This window comes from Sinocyclocheilus rhinocerous, unplaced genomic scaffold (assembly GCF_001515625.1).
Source record: "Sinocyclocheilus rhinocerous isolate Xijiao unplaced genomic scaffold, SAMN03320098_v1.1 scaffold675, whole genome shotgun sequence".
NCBI classification, from domain to species: domain Eukaryota; kingdom Metazoa; phylum Chordata; class Actinopteri; order Cypriniformes; family Cyprinidae; genus Sinocyclocheilus; species Sinocyclocheilus rhinocerous.
Genome location: NW_015629520.1, coordinates 304977 through 319584, shown reverse-complemented (window position 1 = coordinate 319584; position 14608 = coordinate 304977). Strand labels below are relative to the sequence as shown.

At 34.4% G+C, this 14608-nt stretch overlaps 1 protein-coding gene across 1 annotated transcript in view; it reads right to left on the bottom strand.

Moving 5' to 3' along the window:
* LOC107739097 (tight junction protein ZO-1-like) overlaps nt 1-14608 on the bottom strand; it is a 115108-nt gene that overhangs the window by 38173 nt on the left and 62327 nt on the right. The window contains exons 4-6 of the mRNA XM_016551095.1: nt 5813-5869; nt 4409-4533; nt 804-906 (exon numbers count right to left, since the gene is read on the bottom strand). Coding sequence (XP_016406581.1) covers nt 804-906; nt 4409-4533; nt 5813-5869 — 285 coding nt within the window. The remainder of the gene's footprint in view (nt 1-803; nt 907-4408; nt 4534-5812; nt 5870-14608) is intronic.

The window sequence follows — 14608 nt, the reverse complement described above, 5'->3', positions numbered from 1 at the left end:
TATATATACATACACATTTTTTTTTTGAAATAAATGAATAAATAATGTCTGCGACCATTAGTGAAACTTTTTGGGCATTTTTTTTTTCATCTCTAATACATCTCTAAAACATTCTCACAGATTTTAGAGCAAAATAAATGTGGGTATTTAAATTTGCACTTTCCTAATTTAACAAATGTTTAAATATTTTTTTTATATACTTCTGTAATAAAAATACAATTAATTAATTAATTAATAAAGTCTGAGACCACTCGTGAAAATATTTTCAATATGGACTTTCCTAATTTAACAAATTTTAAACAAAATGACAAATTAAATAAAAACAAACAAACAAACAAGCAAGCAAAAAAAGTCTGAGACCACTTTTTTGAAAATTTTGGGGCATATTTTTAATCTCTAATGTTACTCTAAAACATTCTTTTATGGATTTTAGTGCAAAATACATAAAATAAAAGTGGGTTATTTAATTTCCTAAGTTAACACAAATGTATAAATAAATAAATCTGAGACAACTCATCAAAATATTTTCAATCTGCACTTTCCTAATTTAACACAAATGTTTAAATAAAAGTACAAATTATACAAATAACTAAAAACTCTGAGGCAATTTTGAAAATATCTCTCTCTCTCTATATATATATATATATATATTTCCTTCTATGTAAATGACCTTGTATGTTATAATGCTAAATTGACACGGCATGATTACTTTCACATCAGAGTTTCTTTCCCCTATGGATGATGAGTCTGTGTCTTAATGCAAGAGGAGACCGAAAAGAACAAATGAAAAGGGGGATACATACTATTTTTGCATTCTTGCCACTTTTCCGAAGTTGTTGCACTGCATATGCGTGATCCACGTTATCCATGGAGACGGCGTTAACCATCACCACTCTGTCATTCTCCCTGCCGGGGGCAAAGAGAGCAGAAAGCAGTAAGCAAAAGTGCCACTCCAACTGATCTCAACACAAGATGGAGCAAAGCTTGATCAGCAGCACTGTGCGCTCATGCGTTTACATGTTAAGAAACTCCATCAGGGTGAAGAGCAGTTTTCAAATAACTTGATACAAATAAATGATATAATAGATTAAATAAACAAAAGATTCCCTTTTTTTTTTTTTTTAGTAATTAGAGCATTCTGGGAAATAAAGACTTTCACCATGGTCCATAAATGTAATATATTTATTTGAAAATAAAATAAATATACAGTGGGGTTAAAAGTCTGAGACCACTAGTGAAAATGCTTTTAATTTTGTCCTAAATTTGAAAAATACAATGTTTCAATACAAATTAAATAAAGTACTGAAAATGCTTTTAATTGCACTTTTTTATTTTAATACAAATGTTTTTGATGCAAATAAAGTAATATTTAAAGAGTACTAGTGAAAATGCTTTGAAATTACACTTTAATACAAATGTTTTTGATACAAATTAATAAAAAATAATAATATTTTGAGTGCACTAGTGAAAATGCTTTTAATTTGCACTTTTCTAATTCAAATGAATGATTTAAAGGGTCATGAAACCCCAGACTACTTTTTCTGAGATTTTAGCAGAGGTGTTTGTGTTGCACATCATAGAAGACAATGTTAGCATCCGATAATTTTAACTGTTGTAGAAAACTGGTTAATTTTAAGCTTTTTTTGCGCTAGCAAATGGCTGTGCATTTATTTGTGTTTTTATCTCGATGGGAGTGAAATGAAACTGTCTGAACCCGAAGCTGTGTGTGTTGTCTGTCTCTTCCCCCTCCACTCACAGCGCATCACGCCCACTTTTTTTAGCGTTTTTTAAAAACTGTGGTGAGAACTAACCAGTGCTGAAACAGGGGGTTTCATGACCCTTTAAATAAAAATTTAATAAATTAATATTTGGAGTGCACTAGTGAAAATGCTTTTAATTTGCACTTTTTAAAATTTAATACAACTGTTTTCGATACTAATAAATTAATATTTTGAGAGCACTAGTGAAAATGCTTTTAATTTGCACTTTTTTAAATTTAATACAACTGTTTTCGATACAAATAAATTTATATTTTGAGAGCACTAGTGAAAATGATTTTAATTTGCACTTTTTAAAATTTAATACAACTGTTTTCGATACAAATAAATGTATATTTTGAGAGCACTAGTGAAAATGCTTTCATTTGCACTTTTTTAATTTACTACAACTGTTTTCGATACAAATAAATGTATATTTTGAGAGCACTAGTGAAAATGCTTTCATTTGCACTTTTTTAATTTACTACAACTGTTTTCGATACAAATAAATTAATATTTTGAGAGCACTAGTGAAAATGCTTTTAATTTGCACTTTTTTAAATTTAATACAACTGTTTTCGATACAAATAAATTTATATTTTGAGAGCACTAGTGAAAATGATTTTAATTTGCACTTTTTAAAATTTAATACAACTGTTTTCGATACAAATAAATGTATATTTTGAGAGCACTAGTGAAAATGCTTTCATTTGCACTTTTTTAATTTACTACAACTGTTTTCGATACAAATAAATGTATATTTTGAGAGCACTAGTGAAAATGCTTTCATTTGCACTTTTTTAATTTACTACAACTGTTTTCGATACAAATAAATTAATATTTTGAGAGCACTAGTGAAAATGCTTTTAATTTGCACTTTTTTAAATTTAATACAACTGTTTTCGATACAAATAAATTTATATTTTGAGAGCACTAGTGAAAATGATTTTAATTTGCACTTTTTAAAATTTAATACAACTGTTTTCGATACAAATAAATGTATATTTTGAGAGCACTAGTGAAAATGCTTTCATTTGCACTTTTTTAATTTACTACAACTGTTTTCGATACAAATAAATGTATATTTTGAGAGCACTAGTGAAAATGCTTTCATTTGCACTTTTTTAATTTACTACAACTGTTTTCGATACAAATAAATTAATATTTTGAGAGCACTAGTGAAAATGCTTTTAATTTGCACTTTTTTAAATTTAATACAACTGTTTTCGATACAAATAAATTTATATTTTGAGAGCACTAGTGAAAATGATTTTAATTTGCACTTTTTAAAATTTAATACAACTGTTTTCGATACAAATAAATGTATATTTTGAGAGCACTAGTGAAAATGCTTTCATTTGCACTTTTTTAATTTACTACAACTGTTTTCGATACAAATAAATGTATATTTTGAGAGCACTAGTGAAAATGCTTTCATTTGCACTTTTTTAATTTACTACAACTGTTTTCGATACAAATAAATTAATATTTTGAGAGCACTAGTGAAAATGCTTTTAATTTGCACTTTTTTAAATTTAATACAACTGTTTTCGATACAAATAAATTTATATTTTGAGAGCACTAGTGAAAATGATTTTAATTTGCACTTTTTAAAATTTAATACAACTGTTTTCGATACAAATAAATGTATATTTTGAGAGCACTAGTGAAAATGCTTTCATTTGCACTTTTTTAATTTACTACAACTGTTTTCGATACAAATAAATGTATATTTTGAGAGCACTAGTGAAAATGCTTTCATTTGCACTTTTTTAATTTACTACAACTGTTTTCGATACAAATAAATTAATATTTTGAGAGCACTAGTGAAAATGCTTTTAATTTGCACTTTTTTAAATTTAATACAACTGTTTTCGATACAAATAAATTTATATTTTGAGAGCACTAGTGAAAATGATTTTAATTTGCACTTTTTAAAATTTAATACAACTGTTTTCGATACAAATAAATGTATATTTTGAGAGCACTAGTGAAAATGCTTTCATTTGCACTTTTTTAATTTACTACAACTGTTTTCGATACAAATAAATTTATATTTTGAGAGCACTAGTGAAAATGCTTTTAATTTGCACTTTTTTAAATTTAATACAACTGTTTTCGATACAAATAAATTAATATTTTGAGAGCACTAGTGAAAATGCTTTTAATTTGCACTTTTTTAAATTTAATACAACTGTTTTCGATACAAATAAATTTATATTTTGAGAGCACTAGTGAAAATGATTTTAATTTGCACTTTTTAAAATTTAATACAACTGTTTTCGATACAAATAAATGTATATTTTGAGAGCACTAGTGAAAATGCTTTCATTTGCACTTTTTTAATTTACTACAACTGTTTTCGATACAAATAAATTTATATTTTGAGAGCACTAGTGAAAATGCTTTTAATTTGCACTTTTCTAATTTAACACAAATGTTTTGATACAAACTGGGCGTGATCAATTAATATTCTTGTTGGAAATAGCCCATAGCATTTTTAAGGGTAATTAATAAAAATTGTGTTTTAATAAAAACATGTCATGTCATGTTATTTAAATATTGAATTTATCAAAATGCATCAAATTCAGGAATGAAACTGGAGCTGAATTGGCATTGTCATGGTAAAGCGGGTCAGAGAGGAGTCTTACTGCAGCAGGCCCTCGGCTGGGCCTCCCTTCAGCACATCAGATATGACGATGGATGTCTCCCCGCTCTGAAAGTGAGGGTTATCCCTCCCGCCTGAGATAGCGATCCCGAAGCCAAACCCTGGAGCCTGCGAGACACACAACGACATGTTCACAAACAACGCCAAAACATTCAAATCACACAGGAAGAGCTGGAGAGGGACAGAATGGGACAGAGAGAATGAAAAGATAAGATGGGAGATGTGGGAGGAGAAGAGAAGGAAGATAAATGAGGGGATGTGATGGTCAGAGAGATACAGAGAGAGGGCAGAGAGACAGAAAGATCCTATCACAGATATAAAGAGGAAAAAAACAATATGATAAACCTGCAAAAGCCACCTCAATTCTGCAACAGAACACAGACGGCTCACTTGATAAATTTTAACAGTTGCTATTTGAAATGACACCATAATCGCAGATAACCGATATATAGTGTGCATTAGTGCAGACTGTCTTCTCTTCCAGGTCAACTGTGGTCATGGTGGATAAACAGTTTGTAGTCAATGTTAAACTGTCGAAATGTTCATAGCTGGTCAGCAGTACAACAGTACTGCATGATTGCAATGCGTTAGCCAAGCGTGTGACCGTGACAAAACCACAACGCAAAAATAACTGAACTTTCCCCAAAACGCATTTAGTAACTTTCATTAGGACTTAACCCAATAATGTACAACTCAAAATATTGCTTTGTTGTCCCGTGAAAAGTTCGAAATATCCAGACAATCTAAATCCAAGTTGATTTTATAACTCTTTAATATAACTGTGTTGTTCTTGCTAAAAAGACCCCATAAAAGTGTTTGACGAGTGGCTTCTTTCCTGTTTTGAGGTGTCTCCTATTCTAGACGATTCTGGACCTACGCAGTGCCTGTGACACCAAGTGTACCATACATTGTATTTGAGTAATGCAACAAACCTACAATTCAAATGTAACTTAATGGATTACTTTCCTTAAAATGTATTTAGTAACTTTTTTTAGGGAGTAACCCAATAATACATTACATAATATAAGTTAGTTTCCTCGTAAAAAATTCTAAATACCCATGCAATATAAGTTTAGCTGAAGAGCAACATTTCTTTTGGTTTCTCTCCTGTTTTGTGGTACTTCCTATTAAAAATAAGTTTGGACAGAATTTACTTTATTTTAGCCAAAGGTTATAGTTTACATCAAAGTTGCAACCATGACTTGTTACTTTGAGTCTTGATTTCATGAGGTCTTTAAAACAAGCAAAATAATCTGTTAATGGAATGCAATAAAACATATTTATATCATAAATAATATAAGATATAAACAAGATATTCACTGACAAGTAAAACAAGACAATATGCTCCGAATGATTCACAAATCAACAGAGACGATTAAATTCTCACCCTGTGTAGAGTTACAGTGTGCTGTTCCCATATTACGGTCTCCTCCATTGCAGCACTCTGTATTGAGAGAAAAGAAAAAAAACAAATAACAGAAAGAAAGAGATTAATAGAGAAACACACAAATCGTTAGATTACCATCAACAAGTTTAATTGGCTACATTCCCACGCGGCCTAAAGGATGCAGATGCATTCATTAAAATCAAACGGGTTACACACACATTCAGAAATGTCTTTGAAAGAGGCTCTGCGCTTAACATCCGTAAAAGCATCCCTAGAGTGTAAATGATCTTCCTACACGTTATGTAACAGACAAGAAATAACAAAGGTGGTGCATCCTCATGCTAGGATTGAGGAGAAGAAAGGACGGGGAAAGATGTCTCTGCTGACGTCCAGCGAAGCTACCTGAGGTGCTCAAGCACTGATTTATTCATTTCTCCATGGCTTCTGCAATGCAGTCACCTCACATAGCAGATTCACACAGTCATGGCAACAACACCAGCGCCGCACAATTGTGCTCTTATAGAAAATAAGATCACTGGGAAAAACCGTCACGATCTATTCACACGTAGTTGTATGTAAGCTATAATGGTTGTTACCGCAAAATAAACAGCAGCAGGGTGAAGCGGAGGGATTAAACGTGAGCTTCATGGTTTAAACTGTGAGCATGAAGGATTGTAGGTTGTAGCTCTAGAAACTGTGCCACCCACTCAATCACGCCCGTTGGCAAGACCTTAAGTGAGGAAATCCTTGAAGGATGAGGAATGTCAGTGGTGTCAGGGCCGGAGACAGCACCTGGCAGGATATCCACCCCTTCACACACACACACACACACACACTCTCATCTATTAATAGTGATTCTTCACTCTCTCCTCATACAAGATTCTTCATTTCACTAAAGACGAAATCTGTCATTGTGATCAAGAAGACCACGTAAAAGATCCCTGAACATTTGTTAAATCTTCAACCTAAATTTACAAGGATGTTTATTTACTGTATGTTTTGGGAGGGACAAAAACAACTTTTCAGTGTTAATAAGGCATATTAACACACAAAGTTAAAATAAGCAATAATAACAAAAATTCTCATGTCAACTGTAGCCAATTAGACTCAAAAATGTTTACAAAAAAATGAAAACATATATACTAAGAATCTAGATAAAATCAACTAAATGAAAAAGAAAAAATGAAGGAAAAATATTTTATAATATTAAAAATATTATTCTAATACTAAAAAAAATTCCCATTATAAAAAACAATTACTTATATACTTACAGTATTATTTACATACTATTATAGCACTACATTTTGAATTGGTTTCTATTTTTACATTTTCAGTTTTCATTTTAATATTAGTTTACGTTTTAGTAATTTTATTATGTGCCAATTTCTATTATTTTTTTTTATTCTATTTAGCTTTATTTTTTATTTCAGTTTTAGTTTTGGTCATTTTAGTACTTCAACTTAAAATTATTTCAATTTGTTGCAAAGGTCATATTTTTACATTTTTTCATATTTTTTTATCTGCTACAGATACACTGTATAAAATATACAATAATAAACAGCATTATTTAATTTATCAATAAATTACCATTAAAGTCCAATGGCTCAAATATGAGACACACACACACACAAAAAAATTCTGACCATAATTCAGCCTTTACAGTATTAAATGATCCCAAACACTAGACCATTTTCAGCATGCAACAGTAAAGCGTGTGTCTGCAAATCCACAGATGCAGTAGGCTGGATGTTTAAATGGAGAAGGTTTTTGTAACAAATGGAAACGGTGATGAGAGGTTGATGGCCTTCTGTGTGCAGCCCAAACGACTGACTCCTGACCTCACGGTGATAGAGGAAGGATGAATGACGTCCCCGTGTCACATCGTCACGAGCTGAGAGATCAAGTCTCAGTCCATCCGTCTGGTGCCTTTGACCTCGCAGATAATAACTCAGGTCTCGTCCGCTTCACGCTCTGAGCTCTCTTTACATCGGGCCCGTCTCAATCCGCACACATCTTGTTAGCGCACAGCTAGTTAAACAGATCTACTACAATCTGACAGCAAGAGTTATGGTTATCGGTCTCTTGCCAAGGCTAAAAAAACGGCTGTAACTCAACCGCACTCTGATCCCTTTAATCTCAACTGCGTTTTATAAAGCACCCGTGAACGAATTCTGAAGATCAAGCAGTTTTGCTTCGACTAGCACGCTAATCTGACCAAATGAAGTCTGTCGACGAGAGGGACTCATTGGTCAAAACTCTGCTATCTTTTTGTGATACACTTTGTGGTCTTTTATTCACCATCCATATTTATGGTCTCTATCAGGACAGGTTGAATATTCCGTTCCCTTCCGGACAATCTGACGCACCTCCCTGTATCTCTCTCGTAATGTCAGCGCATCAGCCAAACAAGCTAGGTCTGACGATTATTGTGTAATGAAACATGACTGACGGGGTAGGAATTCATATCAAACCCACAGCAAGAAATAATAGGGAGGGAGGGAGGAGGAGAGAGAATCTGAGGGCAGTGCATTGTGGGAAATGTGCTGACCTAGGGGACAATTACTGCAAGCTCAACCCTTAACCTGTGCCCTGCATGACAATGAGGAGCTGCTGGGATTGATCGGGTGCTATTAACATATCCTGCATCTCTACGAGGCTTGTTAAAGCCACAGCTACTCTCAGCGGCATAGTGGTGCTGTACGAAAACATAAGCTAGACAAAGCTATACTAAAAAAAGAACAACTTTAGTCGGGATAGATGACATATTAATTTTTTGTGATGCAAATAAATATGAGGCCAACTAGTCAAATCAACTACAATCTAGCGGCAGCGCTCAAATAAAGATGAATTTGGAGACGCAATTTCTTTAAGAAGGTTTTAGCATGGCATGATAAATGTTAAAAACAGATACTTTTAGAAATGTTACATAAAAAATGTTCTGTAACACTTACATTCTGTTTTGTTCTGTCCAGCTGTACATTTGATCAAAGAAACTGCATGGTCAGTTACTTAAAATTTAACATTGAATGAGCAACCTTGTTGTTGATCTTTCAAATGACAAAACTTTGAGAATATATTTGTCAATATAATTACAGTAGACAAAAATAAAATAAGCTTTAATTATTATTATTATATAATTATTATTACCATCATCAATAAATGGATATTAGAGCTTTATAACGTTAATAAAATCAAATAAATAAAACAGTAAAAACTATTTTTGGCATCACAACAATGAACAATGTGAAAAAACAGATATTAACTTTTGATATACATTTAAGTTTTACTAAATGATTACTTAAAAAAAAAAAAAAAGAATTTTAAGAAAGCAGCACAACCGATTTCAACATTGATGATAATAGGAAATGTTTCTTGAGTAGCAAATCAGCATATTAGAATGATTTCTGACGGATCATGTGACACTGAAGACTAGGGCTGGGTATCGATTCAGATGTCCCGATTCGATTTCCATTCGCAAGCTCTCGATTCGATTCGATTCGATTCTCGATTTTTTGATTACATTCCGTGAATATAGTTTTAATACAAATGCTTTAATATTTATTAGCAGTAGTAGCATTGATTCTTAAGACTGCTAAATAGTAATATATTCTGACAGTTTCTTAACGTTAAACTAAACTTTTATTTTGACGGGTTGCCGTGAAGAACTTCCAGCTGCTGTGTATATGATATGATGGTAGTTTTCTCAAATGAAACAGTAAAATGCTAAAGAAATTACTCTCAAAGCAGCTGGAGATGACATTCGTGTTCATATCATCAAATAGTGTGACGGCAGAAGCTGAAAACACCGCGAGCGTCATCCGCGCTTTAGTATGTGTGTAGTAAACAAAAAAGTGCACCGCACCATCCGCCATTCATTCATTGCGGAAATCATGGCGCCTTTGCATGATATCAAATGCTTCCGCAGATTTATAGTATTACTATAGCATTTCACCTGAGCATTGCGAATCACGCGTATGGCCATGATAAGCGCTGAATGAATGACAGGCTTTCTGTTGTAACATCGCGCAAGGTAAATAAGGGTGACATCTAGTGGAGAAGACTAATGATAAGATTCACGTTAATCAGATCTTGTTTTAAATGTGTGCTGAAATAAATACAGGAAAAGATCGATTCGTGGCTTTTGAGAATCGATATCGAATCGTCGTCATTTAAAAAAACGATTAATCGAAAAATCAATTTTTTTTGCCCAGCCCTACTGAAGACTGGAGTAATGATGCTGAAAATTCAGCTTTACACCACAGGAATAAATTATGTTTTAAAATATAATACAATTAAAAACAGTCGTTTTAAATTGTAATAATATTTCACAATATTACCCTATTTTCAACCAAATAAACAAATAAAATGTGCATAAAACATGGGTTCTGAAAATTTGACAAAATTTGAATGGAATGCATGAACTGATAAACCTTGAATCTAATGTACTGTAAATTTTAAAGCAATGCAATCAATGGTTTAATCCATGAGCCTGCAATGCAGCAGATCACTGCAACTGAATGTGAATAGAGAAAATGATTAAACTCAAACCAAAAGCCAGACTAATCCTTCAAAATTATTCAAGCTCATAGTTGATAGTTGAGGAAAGACGACTACAAGAGAGATTTCATATCAGGACATGACCAAAGTTAGAATCAAACCTGTGTCTTTGTGAGCATAACAGCTCCTTTCAGCCAACTGGGACATCACTCAGCCCACTCAGATTCAGTCAGTGACTCCAAATCACTGCCTTCATTCCCTCCGCAGCTAACAAGCCCATTACATCACGTGGAAGGAAGTGGATCACAAATTCCATCTGCCTCTTGTACAATCTATTCCTCTCTCCCTTGTTGAATGTTAAAAAGTGTAAACGTTCAGTGCATCCAACAGAGATGGGCAATTCCAAGTGTTCTGTAACTAATGCTACTTACGTTGAACGAGCGCACTCGAGATCTGTCAGATCTGCCGTCCGGGGCATTAGACAGTCACTCTACGGAACAACAGGCTGAATCATAGAAATCTACCGTACAAGAAACCAAACAGCACAGGGAGATGGTAATCCAGAGAGTTAAAGCCTCAAGAGTGACTGTAATACCACAAAAGAACGTCCTTGAAAGATGATTCACATGAACTGTTTATTTGTCTTCTCGAAGATGCATTACATACTCTGAGGCAGCATTTTAAAGGGATAGTTCACCAAAAAATAGAAACTCTATCATAATTTACTCATGTTGTTATGTGCAACACAAAAGAAGGTATTCAAGAAACGTCTCAAGTGTTTTTTCTGTCCATCTAGAGAAAGTCAATGGGGCCCAATATGGTTTTGAAACATTTGAGACATTCTTCAAAATATTTTCTTTAATGTTCTGCAGAAGTCAGTCAGTCATATGGCCTGGAACAACATGAATGATTTTTTTATTTTTGGGGGAACTATCCCTTTAAGGCATAAAAAGGCACATTCTCTGTATGAACAACAATTTTTTATTTATTTTTTTATTTTTATTTTTAAGTTAAAATATCTTGTTTTGGCCAAATGTCTAGGCAACATCACATGTACTCTTTACAGAGAATGCAATTTCATAACACACTGTGACAAGCTCAATAAAAATAATTTAATATAATTTAAATGTAATGCATCATTATGTGTCCTTTGCATGGAATGCAATCCCAGAAATGCTCTGCAAAAAGCTCAGTGGAAAATTAGAATTTTTGTAATGCTTATTAACTGAGCATTTAACATAACGTGCTAATGTCGAACTCAAATCAACTTAAAATCAATTGTGATTCATTTGGGGTTGCAGAGTTCCAAATCACTCACTTATGAGGTTCTGTGGCAGTTAGGAAGCCACCTTAGACGGTAGCTAAATATGTAGGCAAAAAACAGTGAGGTAGCTTACTATGTTTTGAACAGAGCTTTGGATTTATCCTGTTAACCACATTACTCTTCCCTCAGTTCCTCTTGGCGGTCTAGGCAAGCTGCCAGCCAGCTCCAGAATTGGAGGGTATGAAAAGAAACTAACACAGGAATTACACAGCATCAAGAGAAGTATAAATGTTTTGTTGTCTTAACCCATTCAGCTTTAAAAAGATTTAAGCTGTAAAGAAAATACAAAGGCCTCTATGTATAGCCTACATAACGACATTTTACACAAAAAAAATTGGCAACTGGCAAGCAGAAACCCCACTTGAGGGGAAACACAATACGGTACTTTGGAAAATCAATTAAATACTCATAAACACAAGTATGCAAAACGCAGGGCGACTGAAACCCGACTGGGAAAAGTTTGCACTCTAGAGAACAAAAGGGGGTTGGGAGGATTTATGCCCATCTTAAGGCTGATCGGCGCCATAAAAAACGCTGATGCAACATACCCTGCACCATTTTGTCAGAATTTATGGGTGGTTTTCATCGGCCAGCCGAAAAGCTAACAAAGGGACCACCTGATTCCTGTTGACAGTACATTTTAGTTCACAGTTTCTTCTGAAGTTTCAGTGAAGTTTACATGCAGCGGAAAAGCACTTTAGAGATTCACCGGTCATCTTTTAATGGCAGAACATGACTGGGCAATACCACTCCTGACTTCTAGAGCTACATTCACGACTTTTGTTTGGTTTTCCAGCTGCTGAAATTCAAATAAACACACATGCACAACAAACTCTGACTGTGCGTTCAAGTTCCACGACTAAGCATGACACGCTGCTTTAGCTGAAAAAAGGTCAGTTTTACTTTGGCTAAAGGAGGCAAAATCATTGTTTTGTTTTTTTTCTGATGAGGCAGCATTTTGAGGTTGCGTTTGTATATGTAAAGATTTGTAGCACTGTAGCTACTTACACTAATTGTTCTTGAAAGCAGAAAGGATGGAGTGAGAGAAGGAGAAGATTCTCTCATTTTCTAATTGACTGGTGTGTCTCACACCAATCATTTGTCAATCAATCTTCTTCCAGTAACTTCCAGGCAAGTTTAACAATGAAAGAGAGATATGGGTAATGGTAAGCTAATAATTAATGATTTAGACAACTACATTTTTAGATTCTCTGTCTATCATGTTAAAATTAAACTCTACAAAACATAACTGAATTGCAAGTCTCCTGTAAAGAACAGGAGGTTGCTAAAATGTTCTGCATGTTTTTCACCCATTGTAATGCGGTTTCTAGGGTGTCATGGCTATTTTCTAGATGGTAATGAATTTAGCTTGAATTGCATAAACTGAATTTGAATTATGTGTTGAATCTCTTTTACAGAGCAGTAAGTTGTTGCCGAGATGTTTGCATTTGGTTGCTATGTTTCTGTGTGTTTTTTTTCCTGTTGTTATGCGGTTTCTGCTTTAGTATGGTGCAATTAGCATGTGATGAAAGGTTCCTCCAAAGGGACTGTCCTTGAAATTAGTGTAACATAAGTTGCTCTGGATAAAGCAAAACATGATACATCAGAACAGGCTTCTTCTTTTAAAGTCTCACTCCGTTTCTCACCATATTATAAAACAAATGCCAAGTATGTAATGAGCACAGTCGACCTTCACTTATACTCCATGTACTGTCAAAAATGAAACATGACAGAAATTTCAGGATGCCCATAGGCAGCAATCAAACGCCTCATGTCATACGTGTCATAAAAGGATTTCTTCGTGATGGGAATGACTGTAACGACCGTCCTGATGCTGCTGTAGAAACATATAAGAGCCCAGTGGGCTCCAGATTCATTTTGACAGATTTCCTCAATCAAGAGATTCCCACGCTAGAGATAAAACTTCATTGCATCAATTCATCAACCCGCTCAAGAAGAGAATTGCTCGTCTGAGGAAAGTCGTGATGACAAGGTTATGAAACAAGTCATTTGCTGAAGACGCGACCACTTTGAACGGCTTTTGGGGTGTTTTTGAAGCATTATCCTAAGAGTTGTTGTTTGCCATGTAACCAAAGTATTAACTTGTGATGGACAAGACAACAGCTTACAATGTAAATAAAAGTTTTGTTTGTAAATACCATGGTTGAGAAATACTCGAGTGAAGAATTGGTTCCCTTTCAATTCATGAGTCGCAATTAGTGATGCACCAAAAATTTCGGTTTTGGCAGGTCAAAATCATTGACTTAAAAAGTGCTGTTTAATTGGCACTTCTCCAGTGTTGAAAAGTGAAGCCAAAACACCATCTGGTGGCCAGCTGCAGTATAGGTCATAAACCCCACCCTCTCCATGTAAGTGAATGGGATGTGAGCCAAATGAAATAATCTAATTACACTTCAAATACATTTTTCCTAAAGATGGTTTCCATAATTTTAGTTCCAGTATAAAAATGGGGTGTGGTGTCATGATTGTGAATTTACGATTGGGTCTGCAGGAGTTTGGGCGGGACTTTGATACCGCAGCTCCACCTCACGATCAATACTGCACAGACTCGGAAACTTCAAACAAATCACTACTGTGCAGACTCTGGCTCCAAACCGGGCTCCAAACGAATCAATACTGCGCAGACTCGGGCTCCAAAAGAATCACCACTGCGCAGACTCGGGCTCCAAATGAATCACTACTGCGCAGACTCTGGCTCCAAACGAATCACCACTGCGCAGACTCAGGCTCCAAACGAATCACTACTGCGCAGACTCAGGCTCCAAAAGAATCACTACTGCACAGACTCGGGCTCCAAACGAATCACTACTGCGCAGATTCTGGCTCCAAAAGAATCACCACTGTGCAGACTCGGGTTCCAAATGAATTTCTGGCTCCAAAAGAATCACCACTGTGCAGACTCGGGTTCCAAACGAATCACCACTGTGCAGACTTGGGCTCTAAACAAATCACTA